At 50.9% G+C, this 13,986-nt stretch overlaps 1 protein-coding gene across 4 annotated transcripts; it reads left to right on the forward strand.

Annotated features, from left to right (window-relative positions):
- The first annotated feature begins 3,469 nt into the window (after positions 1–3,469).
- On the forward strand, positions 3,470–13,827 carry LOC128975280 (protein 4.2-like). Of its 4 annotated transcripts, none has more exons than XM_054392091.1 (13): positions 3,470–3,579; positions 5,764–5,949; positions 6,552–6,782; positions 7,342–7,460; positions 8,102–8,224; positions 8,627–8,804; positions 9,238–9,376; positions 9,711–9,814; positions 10,119–10,361; positions 11,472–11,786; positions 12,075–12,232; positions 12,638–12,792; positions 13,581–13,827. In XM_054392091.1, the coding sequence occupies exons 1-13, from the start codon at positions 3,570–3,572 to the stop codon at positions 13,729–13,731; spliced, it is 2,112 nt and encodes a 703-aa protein (XP_054248066.1). In that variant the 5' UTR covers positions 3,470–3,569; the 3' UTR covers positions 13,732–13,827. The 4 variants fall into 4 exon arrangements, with proteins under 4 accessions (XP_054248066.1, XP_054248067.1, XP_054248068.1 ...); XM_054392092.1 differs by having other exon boundaries at positions 12,659–12,792; XM_054392093.1 differs by lacking the exon at positions 6,552–6,782.
- Positions 13,828–13,986: the final 159 nt, after the last annotated feature.

The raw sequence follows: 13,986 nt of genomic DNA on the forward strand, positions 1-13,986 counted from the left end.
CAGAGCTGGAAATGCAGACACAACAAAAGGGACACTGAGATGTGTGCCTGCCTGCTTTTATCACCATGTTTGTAAACAGACACTTGGTTATGAAATGCTCAGAGAACATCTCAGGCTTCTGCTTTTAGAGGTAGCAACATTTTGCATGCCTTTGTGTTTGGACCTGTAAAACAAGAATCCCCAGGCACTATAAAGAGAACATCTAGGCAAGAGGGATGCTGAAGGATCTTATGGATCATTCTCCCTTCAGATTCAGACCCCACATCAGAGCTGTAGTGGAAACAACTTTGCCAATACCTAGGTGAAGTTTTGAAGCAGCAGCAATGTAAGGAGTGCCCAGAAAGCCAACCAGATCCTGGGCTGTATCAAGAGAAGTGTGGCCAGCAGGGCAAGGGAGGTGATTCTCCCCTTCTGCTCAGCTCTGCTGAGACCCCACCTGGAGTACTGCATCCAGGTCTGGAGCCTCTGTTACAAGAGGGATCTGGACATGCTGGAAGGTGTCCAGAGAAGGGCCACCAGGATGAGCAGAGGGCTGGAGCTGCTCTGCTATAAGGAGAGACTGAAAGAGTTGGAGCTGTTCAGTCTGGAGAAGAGAAGGCTCCGAGGTGACTTTCAACATCTGAAGGGGGCTACAAGAAAGCTGGGGAGGGACTTTTCAGGATATCAGGTAGTGATAGGACTGGGGGGAATGGAATAAAGCTGGAAGTGAGGAGATTCAGGCTGAGGAAGAAGTTCTTCCCCATGAGAGTGGTGAGAGCCTGGAATGGGTTGTCCAGGGAGGTGGTTGAGGCTCCATCCCTGGAGGTGTTTGCAGCCAGGCTGGATGAGGCTCTGGCCAGCCTGATGTAGTGTGAGGTGTCCCTGCCCATGGCAGGGGGGTTGGAACTGGCTGATCCTTGTGGTCCCTTCCAACCCTGACTGATTCTTTGATTCTATTCTATGATTCTAGGGCACAAAAGCTGTCCAAGACATCAAGCTATTTAAATTACTGAGGACTAAAAGCTGTGAGGAACTTCAGAGGGTCCCAAACAAGACAAAATGGATGAGAATGGATGACCTGGGAAATCCAGCTTGGGAAATGCCCAGTAAGGAAGCAGTCTTTGGTCAGCCATCATGCTGAGTGTTACATCAGCCACAGCCAGGGCAGGAGGAGTCCCAGCATAGACAGCTCAGCTGGGATGACAGCACCTTGTATTTCTGCAGATCCCACTAATGACATGTTAGACACCAAATGGACAGAAGGGGATTACTACAAGGAGCATTTATCACGAACCAGACTGCTCAGAGAGCTGCCAAGTCTTGCACAGCATCAGCTACAAGGTGGTGCCTCACTTGCTGGGGTGAAGCTCAGGCACATTCCTGTGAGGCAACTGGTGGTGTGCACTGCCAGAGAGCAGATCAGACTGGGTGGAAGCTGCATCCTGACCCAGTCCAGCAGGCTGTGCATGCTGAAGCTTTCTGTTGTATTTGGACAGGATTAATTGTGAGTGAGTAAAGTTAATCCTTACCAAACCCTTACACTGAACAGGCTGCCCACAGGGATTTGGAGCCTCCCTCTCTGGAGATATTCAAATCCCACCTGGATGTGTTCCTGTGTGACCTGGTATAGGTGATCCTGCTCTGGCAGGGGGGTTGGCTGGATGATCTTTCAAGGTCCCTTCCAGCTCCTGGCATTCTGTGATTCTGTGAAGAGAATTCACTCTGTTGCTCTCATGGATCTTATGCACCTGAGGTTACACCTGATTCTGTGACCTAATTTAGGATCACAAATTCTCCCCAGGTGAAATGCCACTTGAGCTCTGCCTGCAGCAGTTTCTTTTATGTGGTAAACCTTTTTCAATAGGAATCCTAGCCCCCTCCAGTGTGCTTAAAGATACAAGGGGACAGTCAGCAGCTCCCTGCTCAGGTGCATCTACACTGCAGTTGCCAATTCGACCAAGAGATGGTACTGCATGCTTACACAGTCCCTGCAGGGCAGTGCTGATGGGATAAATACCTGCTGGAATCTAAACCACTCTGTTGACTTAGACCTTCATACAGGTGCAGATGGCAAAGGTGCATTTAAAACCAGTGCTGGTGCAAAGAAAGTCAGAACTCTGAGCGCAACAATCACTTGGCTTACAATCTGCAGAGAATCATAGAATGGTCTGGGCCAGAAGGGACCTCCAAAGGTCATCCAGTCTGACCTGCCTGCAGTCAGCAGGGACATCCCCAACTAGATCAGGTTGCCCAGAGCCTCACTGAGCCTCACCTTGAATATTTCCAGGGATGGGGTTCCAACCACCACCCCTGGGCAATCTGTGCCAGTGTTCCACCATCCTCACAGTAAAGAACTTGCTCCTAACATCCAATCTCAATCTGCTCCTCTCTAGTTTGAAGCCATTGCCCCTGGTCCTGTCCCTGCAGGCCTTTGCAAACAGTCTCTCTCCATCCTTCCTGTAGCTCCCTTCAGGTCCTGGCAGGCTGCTATTAGGTCTCCTCAGAGCTTCCTCTTCTCCAGGCTGAACACCCCCAGCTCCCTCAGCCTGGCCTCATAGCAGAGCTGCTCCAAGCCCCTGAGCATTTTCATGGCCCTCCTCTGGACCCTCTCCATCAGGTCTATGTCCTTCCTCTATTGAGGGCTCCAGACCTGCACACAGTACTGCAGGTGAGGTCTCACCAGAGCAGAGCAAAGTGGCAGAATCACCTCTCTGGCTCTGCTGGCAATGCTGCTTTGGATGCAGCCCAGGAGGTGATTTGCCTTCTGTGCTGCAAGCTCACACTGCCTGCTCCTGTCCAGTTTCTCCTCCATCACCACCCCAAATCCTTTTCCACAGGGCTGCTTTCTATGTACTCAAGGAGCATAGATCAGACATTCTGTGTTGTGTTTGGTTCTTTGCATCTAAGAACAAGTTCAAACCACACACTAAACCCACACCTCACTGACACAGAACACACAGAGATCATTGTCTGAAAGAAACTCCCCCCCACAGTGTGTTTGTATTTCACTATTTCCCCATTTCTGCAGATGCAGTGACCTCCATGCTACACAGTAACAGTCAAAGCAATCAAAGCTTGTGTAAGGCAGCAAGGTGCCCTTGCCACAGAGAAGGGTACCAACACCCTGGGGTGCATCAGGTAAAGTATTGCCAGCAGCTGGAGGGAGCTGATCACTCTCCTCCTTCAGCACTGGTGAGGCCATAGCTGGAGCTCTGGGCTCTTGAGGACAAGACAGACAGGGCCATACTGGAGGGAGTCCCCAGTGCACATCTCTTTGAAGAAGAGCCCAACTGTCTGAAAGGCTTCACATCCTGCTGTGGAACTGAACCTCACCTGTAGGGAGGAAAAGTCAGCCCTTTCAGAGGGTGTCTTTACTGTGGCCTGAGAGATAAAAAAAAGTCCTCAGCTTCTGCCCAGCAGGCCAGCAAGATAAGCTGAAGGAAAAGTGCCAACCTCACGTCCCACCCTGCATAAAGAAACTGAGCAAACAACTTGGTGAGTGGGGAACTTCTAAAGAGAGCTGAAGGAAGGAGTCGCTGCCCAACAGAGCAAGCAGGAGCTGAAGACTTTCTCGGTACAGGGAACTAGACATGGGCCAAGGTAAGCAACAACCACTTTGGTTAATGCTAAGTGGGTTTGCAGCTGTCTGTCAGGGAAAGAGCTCCCTCTGCTCCGTGGAGCTTGCAGAAGAGGTGACCTTCTTACAGGGCAGGAGCCAAAAGGAGCTCTGAAGGCTAAGAGAGGACTGCATGAAAAGGGACAGCAAACAAAACCTGGTGGCGATGAGTAAGAGGAGTCTGGGTGCAGTAAGAGGCATCTAAGGCAGGGGTGTGAGAGTCTGGATGCAAAAGACAACAGAGTTATCCTCAACATAGGGACTGGGGGTGGCAGGAGGCAAGCCAGGCTGCAAACTGAGGCAGAGCAATGACTGAGCAAGGGCAGGGTCCACGTTCCAAGCAGCACTGGAGAAAGTGACAATAAGAGTCCCATGGAGAAGAGGGGGCCAGGCTGCACATGACTCACCAGGGCACAAGACAGCCAGAAGAGATGTCTTCATCACAGAGGAGAAAACACAGGAGGTCAGAGCTGGCTCTGGAAAGCTTCAACTGGCACAGGGCTATGAACAGGGACAGCTGCTAAGGGATTTGAAAGCCAGGCCAGAAACGTTCACTGCCAACAGTGCATGACACAATTCATATGGGAAAGAAATAAACAAAGCACCAGATGCAGAGGGACTGCCACGACAACCCCAGGAAGCAGCAGTGGGAAATGGCAGCCAGGCAGAGGAGAAGACAAGCCAGAGATAAGAAGAGAGCAGAGCAATGGCAACTGCAAAGAGCAGGAGCTGTGGCTCTCCCATGGGAGCAGTGGCTCTGGGTGGCAGGGGAATGCTCTGTGCATTGATTTTAGTTTGGTTTTAGCTGGAACAAAGGGAGGAGTCTGGGTCCACAAGGGGAGGTAGGTGACAGGATGTGTCACATAAGCAGCAGCAGTTACAACGCATGGTTTCAAGGATGAATTGGGAGCTGAAGAGGTAAGTGAGGTCAGGATGATGCCAAGGCTGAGGAGAAACCAGAGTGTTACCTGCTTCTCAGTAGGTCTGGGAAGATTAAGAACACCTCAAAAAGCAGAAGAAAAGTGCAAGTACATGACCACATTACAGCCACTGAGCATCAAACTGGGGGTTCAATGTTTGACAGTTGTTTTTTTTTTTCCTCTTCTGGTGCTAGACAGAAGCATTTATGGTGTGGATGATGTGCATGGTGGGCATGATGCATGCATAGCAGCTGGGAGGAGCAGGAGCATTTCTGTCTCCTGCAGCTCTGGGGGTGAAGTTGCCAACCTTTACACCAGTATGGTGTAAAGGAGAAAGAACTGGTGTCTGACTTGCTGTGATCCGACAGTTCCTGGACTATACAGCCACTGTGCATTTGATCCAGCAGTGAAGTCTGCACCAGGAGCTGGTCACTGCTGCAGATCATTGCTGAGTGTCAAGAGGGAGGGGCCAGGCTCTGCTCAGCTGCACTCTGGGATAGGCCAAGGGGCAGTGGATAGAAACTCCAGCACAGGAGGTTCCACCTCAACATGAGGAGGAACTTCTTCACTGTGAGGGTCCCAGAGCACTGGAACAGGCTGCCCAGAGGGGTTGTGGAGTCTCCTTCTCTGGAGACTTTCAAGACCCATCTGGGAATGTTCCTGTGTGACCTGTGCTGGATTCTATGGTCCTGCTCTGGCAGGGGGGTTGGACTCGATCTCTGGAGGTCCCTTCCAACCCCTAACATCCTGTGAGCCTGTCATCAGACCCACGTGGGGCAGTAACTGCTGGAAGAGCTTGCACCACATTGCAAGTGAGGTGCAATAGCTTTTTCCCTGGGCATAATTTCAGCCACAGGGAGAGATGCTGCTTTGAGTGTCACTGGTGTCACTGAGCACACAGAGCAAGACTCCAGCTGTAGTCCCAGTGCATGCTCTGTACTGGCCACCACCCCCTTGGATCATCTGAACACTGCGTCCTGTTCTGTGTCCTTTGCTGGGCAGGAAGGAGCTTTTGCATAACCATTTGGTTCACTTAATGATGCTATGGTGTAAGCAAAGGCAGCTCAGTATCCACTTGACACAAGAAGAACAACCAAGCTCAGTGAAGGCCAGAAAGTCTCAAAGGTGGGGGTGGGGGGTCACTGTCTAAGTGGAGAAACACATAATCAGCTGTCCTGGATGTGACCCAAGGCCAGACTGCAGGCAGCTCACAGCCCCAAACTCATTCTGTATCTTCTCACACTACAGGTCTAAGCATCAAAAAATGTGATTTGAAGATCACAATGAACAACAGTAACCACCACACAGAAGAAATCAGCACTGAAAGCCTCATGCTGAGACGGGGGCAGCCATTCACCATCACTCTGCACTTCTCATCTCCCACACACAGCTACCTGCAGCAGCTGAAGAAGACTTCCCTCATAGTACAGACAGGTAACATCATTACTGCACCTATCAGAGTTCTGGTCCTCCACACACCTGAAGAACAGAGGTGCCCATGCTTAGTGAGGCCAGTGAATTGTTTATCTGAGGCAGAGTCTCCTGCTGGTGGGACCCAGGGTCAAAACCAGCTCTCCTTCCAGAAGAGACACTGCAGCACAATAACCAGGGCAGGGTCACTACTCTATGATTTGAAAGTGCTCCCAAGATCCCATCTCTCTCCTGGCTTTGGGGTTAGGAATGTTCAGACTCAGCCAGCCTGTCACAGAGATGTTTCCTGTTACAGTGTTTTCTGGTGAGACCCCTGAGAAGGGCAGCAGCATTCAGCTCCTGTTTTACCACAACCACAATCCCAGCAGGTCAGCACCACTCTGCCTGCTCCTGGGTTCTACAAATCCATGAAATACACAACCCAGTTTCAAACACAGAGCCTTGAGAGCAGTGGTTGGAGGTTGCCCAGGCTTTCAGCTGCTCAAAGGTTAAGCCTCTCTCAAGAAAGCAGAGCTCTGGCTCCAGGTGCAGACAAGGTCTCTGCAGTCTGCATGAGGTGAACATGCAAGGCTGTATCACACACAACCAGATCTCTTTGGCTGCAGGATCACATCCTTCCAAAGCAGATGGAACCCAGGCTGAATTTCCCATCTCCAGCCTGGGAGACCCAAAGCAGTGGAGTGCAGCACTGGAGGAACAGGACCCATGGTTCTGGACCATCTCTGTGAACACACCTGCCAGTGCTCCCATTGGCCACTACACCCTGACTCTGCATGCCTCCAAGACTGACTGTCACCTGGGCAGCTTCACCCTTCTCTTTAACCCCTGGTGCCAAGGTAAGTGGTCAGAAACAGAAGGGCAGGCTGGGATCAGTCCCTTCACAAGGCCAGCTCTGGAGCTCTGCCACTCTGCATCCATGGGGGCTGGGGCTGAGCCGTGCTCCCCACCACTCCTGCTCTGTACCTTAGCACTTAGGGCTGATAAAAGCACAAAGCTGCCTGCCTCAGCACTCCTGGGGTACTCAACTGCCAGAGCCCTGTCCTCCTGCTAAGGGAGAACATGTTTGGTAAAGATTTAATAACAAGTCAAGATTACAACTGGTCTGATGAAGGCCACTGCATCTTTCTTAGGAATTGAGAAGTCAACAGCCAGGAGAGCAACAGAGCCAGACAGGGCAATAGCTTGGCTCTGGAGGAGGAACTTTTTGGAATAAGGAAAGAGAGATGACAATGAAATTCTTCCTTCCTGTTTGATTCAGAATCTGTGGTATTTTTCCAGGGCAGAATGCCAGGGCCTGCCAAAGTCCCTGCAGAGCAGTGGAGTGATGTAAGAGAGATGCAAGAGCCTCTGAGCCCATGAGTGCTTTCTGCTTGATGCTTTTCTCCTGTGCTCTAGATGATGAGGTGTTCTTGGCCAACGAAGCACAGCGGCAGGAGTATGTGTTAAACCAAGAGGGTGTCATCTACTGGGGGACTGAAAATGCAGTCCTGGCACAGCCCTGGGACTTCAGTCAGGTAAGCAGGAGGTCCAATGTCTGTGCTCTCTTACAGCCTCCAGCAGTGTGTATTCCCATGCATTTCCTTTCTGCTGCTCTCTGCACTCCCTGTCTTTGCCCAGGAGCGTGCAGGAGCACAGGGACTGTCCCATGACCCAGTCTATGCAACTTTAGCTACCTGCTCAGGCTGTTCTCTGTGAAGAAATGCACTGATCTGTGCTGGGGCTCTGTGTGTCTTCCTTTCACCAGCAGATATAAAAGCATTTAACAGAGCTTAGTAATACTGTCTGTATTTCACAGGTAAAGTGAGGACAGGTACAGCTTCCAAGCTGCTCAAGGTCATCTGACATAACCAGTGATCAGCATGAGACTTCATTCCCCTTCAGTGCCACCAAAGTACTTAGTGCCAGTCTAGAGAGTGCTCCAGAACAGCAGGAATTTCCCTCAGGCAGGGGATGCAGCACCATGTATTTAACACTTTACCACCTTGACTCAACCAAGCTGCTGATCTCTGTAGTGTTCTGTGCTCCCCCCCTGCCAAAGGACTGCCTGCAGCTCTCCTCCACAGCTTATCAGCAGAGGGGAAGAAATAATCTGCACAGTTACCAACCCTTGCAGAGGCTCCAGAAGACAAACCTTCAGGCTGTGTTCTTGTTTCAGCTGGAGGAGGACGTTGTTGACATCTGCTTCACGCTGCTGGCCGTGGGGGAACGTCGCCAACGGGTGCAGGGCTGTGCCCAGCGCCAGAGCCCAGTTGCCATCTGCCGCACAGTGGCTGCCATGGTAAGGAGGGCAGGCAGCAGTCCTGATCCTGCAAGAGAAGGCCCAAGTGCAGAGCAAAGGCTTGCATCTTCCCACCCCCTCTTTGTGCCAACCCACTGACCAAAGGCTGGGCAGCGTGCCCAGGGCTGCTCCAAACACCTCCTGCCCATCTCCAGCCTTTCCTGATATGCCTGCAGCAGACACGAAGTGCTGCAGCAGTTTCTGAGCAGTGGCAGTAGACTTATTGAACAAACCTCAGAGGAGGCTGTGGCACCTCTTCTGCTCAGCCACAACCTTCATGCTTTGCACTAAAATTCCTTCTGGTTTTATCTGCCTTAGGAGCAGCTTCATCAAACAGTGTGAGGTGTGCCTACCAAAAAGAGGCAATTCCTTAACCCACCTTTCTCTCCTCCTTCCCTGCAGCTGAACTGTGATGAGTTTAGAGGAATCCTGACAGAACGTGGGACTGGGCCAGCCTCTAATGGGACACCCCCTTCCAAGTGGCTGGGAAGCAGAGCCATCCTCCAGCAGTGGCTTGCATCACAGTGCAAGCCTGTCCGCTACGGGCAGTGCTGGGTGTTTGCTGCAGTCCTGTGCTCAGGTAGAGTGCTGGTTCAAAGCTTCTGTGCTGAGCTAAGCTCTGCCTGACCTGCAAAACCTCGGGCATGTGCCTGCAGAACCTCTGGGCATGTGCCTGCAGAACCTCTGGGCATGTGCCTGCAGAACCTCTGGGCATGTGCCTGCAGAACCTCTGGGCATGTGCCTGCGTTCCTGGATTGGCACAGATCCCAGAAACACAACCTTTAGTCTTTAGGTGAGAGGCAGATCCTCACCTCCTCATCAACATTCAGCATCAGTAATGGTGAGATAAGAAAGCACATCAGGGCACACTTTGAGCCCTTATTTCCTGAGGGGCAGTGCCTCTTGCAGAGCCTGGGCAGAAGGGACCATTCCTAACAGGCCTAGCACCAAAAAAGGTTCTACACCCTTAGGGGAGGAAGCACAACTGATTCACAGTTCTCTCTTCTGCACAGTTCTGAGGTGCCTGGGAATTCCCACCAGAGTGGTCACAGGCTTTACATGGGCTCACAACACCAACAGCAGCTTGAGTGTGGATGAGTACTATGATGAAGATGGGACAATGCTCACACGAGACGAGAGTGCCCGTGTCTGGTAAGAAAACCTGGCAGCACCCACTAAGGATTTTGGACAATACCTCTAGGAAGTGACAGAGGGGCAGAAGGAAGAGGTAACAGCTGCAGGAAGTGGATAGGAGACAGCTCAGGTGAGACCCTGCTGCAACCCAAACTGAGGAGTGCCCACAAAGGCATAAAGAGAGCCCAGTGCAGCTGGAGAAGCTCCACCAGAGTCAGACCCCATGGTCTCTGCTCTCCTCAACACACACTGAGAAGCTCTTTCAAAGGAGCTTTAACTGCCTGTGGCTGGGCTAGAGCCTTACTGTGCCTCAGGGCTCAGTGGCACAAGCAGGTGATGTTGTCTCTGGCAGGACCTTCCACGTTTGGAACGAGTGCTGGATGGCTCGAGCAGATTTGTCACCAGAGTACAGTGGGTGGCAGGCTCTGGATGCCACCTGCCAGGTAAAAGACAAAGGTAAGAAATCAAAGACTGACTTGGGAGTGGGTGGAAGAGCAGAGTGGAGAGGAAAAATAAAGCAGTTCAATGCTCCTCCTTTCCCCAGCTTCCAGAGACTCAGCTTGTTGGTTTTTAAAGCACTAAATCATCACTCAGGTGTTCGGTTTGTGCAGCTTGTGTAGCTCTAAGAGCTTCATCAGAGCACTGCTCCCCAATGTTCTCCTAAACTAGAAACTTCCCCACTCCCAGGTTAGATCTGAGCTAGGCATGGGTCTGGCTGCTAAAGCATCTGAATCTGAACTGGATCACATTTTCTCTTCAGGTCCATCCTTCTGTGGGCCAGCCCCTGTTAAAGCCATCAAGGAAGGGGACACAGAAGTGGATTATGATGTCTGCAACTTCTTTGCTGCCATCAATGCCAAGTGCCAGGTCTGGATACAAAAAGCAGATGACACCCTCAAGCCAGCTCTCGGTGGCACAAAGTACATTGGCAACAACATCAGCACCAAGGGGGTGGGCAGCGAGCGCTGCGAGGATGTCACACACCACTACAAGTACCCTGAAGGTATGGGGCAGGCAAGGGGCTGTGCACATCCCCTGCCAGTGTGCAAGGGAGGAGTAAAGGACTAGAGAGCAGATCCATGCACTGCAATCATCCACTTCCCAACATTTCCCACTCCCAAATGGCACAAGTGCACCTTACTCCTGCTGTCTATAGAATGAGAGCACTGCTCCTGTCCCAGATCTCATCCTGCTTACTTACACTGATCAGCTCTCTAGGAGGCCAAGCCTTCCTACACCGGCCACTTGCTGGCTGAAAGCCTTCTTTCCCACTTTATGACACCTGTGCACCCTCTACATTCACCTCCCACTACCTCTGCAATGCATACAGATATAGTCCATAGAATCATGGAATTGCTTTGGTGTTTCATCCAGTCCAACCGTTCTCTAACTCTACCAAGTCTGGTGCTAAACCATGTCCCTCAGCACCCAATCTCTGTGACTTTCACAGAATCATAGGATGTCTGAAATTGGAAGGGACTTCAGAGGTTTTCTACCCCAACCTCCCCACCATGGGCAGGGACACCTCTCAACTAGGCTCAGATACTCAAGGCCTCATCCAGCCTGGCCTTGAATAACCCCAGGGAGGAGGCATCCACAGCCTCCTGGGGAGCCTGTTCCAGAGTCTCCCCACCCTTGTACTGAAGAACTTCCTAAGATGCAGTCTAAAGCTGCTGTTTGAAACACCCCCCTCAGAATCCAGCTTCCTGACAAAGTCTATTATGCTCTCAGACCCTAAATCCCTTCCCCAAAAACCCTTCAGAACCTGTCCCTGGGTGTCTCTGATCCAGCCCCACCACCTCACCTCTGCCTGTGGCAGGCTGTCTCCCTGGCTGCAGCCCACCAGCAGAACACAGACCTGTGTCCTAGCTACAGCTGTCCTTAAAGAGCTGCCTGCCTCTTCTGCTGACAGATGTTAGCACCAAGGTGCTGTGAAAACCACAGCGGATCTGCCCAAGCAGCATCTGTCAGGTACATCCCATGTTCCCTATGCTCTTAGAAGCAGTTATCCACAGTGCTGCCAGGATAATTCAACACCATCCTTCTGCATTTGCTACTTCCCACTGGTGAACAGGAAAGAAGACTAAAACATGTGCTCTGTTCTCTGTGGCAGGTTCTCTTCAGGAGAAAGAGGTACTTGCCAAAGCCTACAGAAAGATAAAGGAACTGGAGACCAGCAGCAGCAAAGCAGAGTTCAGCTCCATTCCCACTGCCCTTGAAGATCCAGTTAACCTTTTCATCCAACTCCAATCAAAGAGTTCCCTGCTACTGGGACAAGATATTCCACTTTCCATTGAAGTGTCTAACCACAGTGGTGAAGAAAAGGCTACTCACCTGGTAGTGAGGGCCCAGTCTCTACATTATAGTGGTGTGCCCATTGCCCAGCTTTGGAAGGAGGAGTTCCATTTTATCCTCAAAAGCAATGAAGGTAAGCAGACCACTGGGTGCATGGCTGGAAAAGTCCACTTGGTCTTCTTGCTTCAGGAAAAATGCATTCAGGCAGAAGTTTCCCACAGGCTGGCTGAATAGTTGATTGTGGGTGACTGAAATAAAACACTCCAGCAACAGCATCTTAGAGATGTTGAATCTGCAAGTCCAGCTGGGATCACAGAAGCTCTGAATGCTTTCAATACGGTGCTGGGCTCTGACTACTCTTAACCATGCGGGCTAAAAGCAGACTGCACTCATCACCTGGTTTCACCACTCTCTATTCCAGTCAGCAACCTGCAGGTCTTTGTGCCTTACTCACTGTACAGAGGAGAGCTGGGGGAGAACCAGCTGCTGAGGCTGACTGCCATGCTGAGAGATGAGGACTCCTCCATATACCTTGCCCAGGAAGAGATCAGCGTTTCCGAGTCCCCTCTCACTATTGAGGTTAGCTCAGCCTGTCCCTTTGCTTTTGCGCTAGTGACAAAACAGCTCTCAGAGTCATAAAGCAGCAAAACCTTTCTGCTGGGCTGGGTGGCTCTCCCCAGGCTGCCTTTCAAAGCAGTGAGGCAGCAGTTTGCTGAAGGTTTGTGCCACACTTGTTTGCAGTACCCTGATTTCTGCCTTGTGTGTGTGTGAGTCCAAAGAAACCCAAATGACTCCTAACTCACCACTCAGAAATCAAAAGCTGCAGAAGGAAACCACAGCAAAAGACTGTAGCTGAGAAGAAATCTTGACAGCTGGACTTTGCCTCTCCTGGCAACTGGCAGCTCAGGCTGAGACCTCTGGCACTGAAAAATAACTGATCTCTCTTTACCCATAGAAGAATCTCTTTCCTTCTCTCCCTTTCAGCTCATTTCCTTCTTTCAACAGTTTCCAGAAGACATGGTACAGTATCAGCCAAGCACAGCAAAGATCAGCCTGCTGAACCCCCTCACTGAACCCCTGGAGAAGTGTGTGGTAGCAGTTACAGGGAGAGGGCTCATTTACAGACAGAGGAAGTACAGGTAAGTGCAAAGTGATTGATCAAAAATGGTAAAAGGGGAAAAAAAGAGATACATGAGAAGCCAGAGAAAGCCTTGAAGCAGGAAAGGCTGTCCTCAAAAAGAAGGGGGCCACAACATGGCAGTAAGAGACCTGCTACAGCATGAAAGCCCCAGGCACCCTGTCCTGCACTGACAGACAACACACAAGGTTTACACACTGCAAAGGTGAAAGGCCAAGTGGTTTACACTGATGTGTAACACACAAGTTGAGGCCAGCATGGCATTTGTGACAGCTTCAAATCCAGAGGCCTAGAAAGCAGAAGGAAAGCCCCCTGCCAGCAAAGAGGGTAACAACAGAGGTGCCACAAGACTGAGGCAGAAACAGACAGAAGACAGGAGCTGTAGCTCACCTAAACTAGCTATGGGATGTAGGAGATCTTGAGAAATCAGCTGCTCTCTAGCTAGGCACCTGAGCAGCCAACAGGACAGTAAAACTATGGTTTGTGACACAACTTTCCACACATTACCCATGGCCAGCAACAAAGACAGACCCTGGGCAGAATGTTAGCAAACCTGCCTTCCCAAGAGTCATCCTCAGAGGCTTGCTCTTCCCCCGAAAAACCCCCACAGCTATCTTAGCATTAGGGCAAAGTAACCTTAGATGCTCTTTGAGGAATGCAACCCTCCTGCTAGATCTCCCTGCCCCATTTTTTTTGGCACCACACTCCAGCCTGATAAATGCATCTCCTGGGCCCTGGGAACTAGAAATACGGAGCTGTGCTCAAGTGTAACCCCTTCTCACCTTGCAGGCTGGGCTCTGTGCAACCTAACAGCACTCAACAGCTGCAAATCCCCTTCACTCCAACCCAAGCAGGGCCCAGAAGACTCACTGCACATCTTACCTGCCTTCAACTCCAGAATATGAAGAGCTACAAAACTATCAACATTGCAGCTGCCTGATGCCCAGGTTGGAACAGGCCCTGCTGTCCTGGTTAAAGAGTGGTGGTGATGATGATCTGTGCCCTGGTCTTAGGCAAGCACAGGTGTTAAGTTTAATTAAAGATATATTTAAAAACCTGTCTGACTCTTGATTGTTTACACAAACTCAACTCTCTCTCATCTGCCACTATGCTCACTCTTGGTTCAGAAGTTGAACCTTACTGTGAGAGAGAAGGGCTGAATGCTCCAGTGGATGCTGCATTTCTCCTCCTGTTC

Source organism: Indicator indicator, chromosome 24, assembly GCF_027791375.1.
Source record: "Indicator indicator isolate 239-I01 chromosome 24, UM_Iind_1.1, whole genome shotgun sequence".
Classification (NCBI taxonomy): Eukaryota; Metazoa; Chordata; class Aves; order Piciformes; family Indicatoridae; genus Indicator; species Indicator indicator.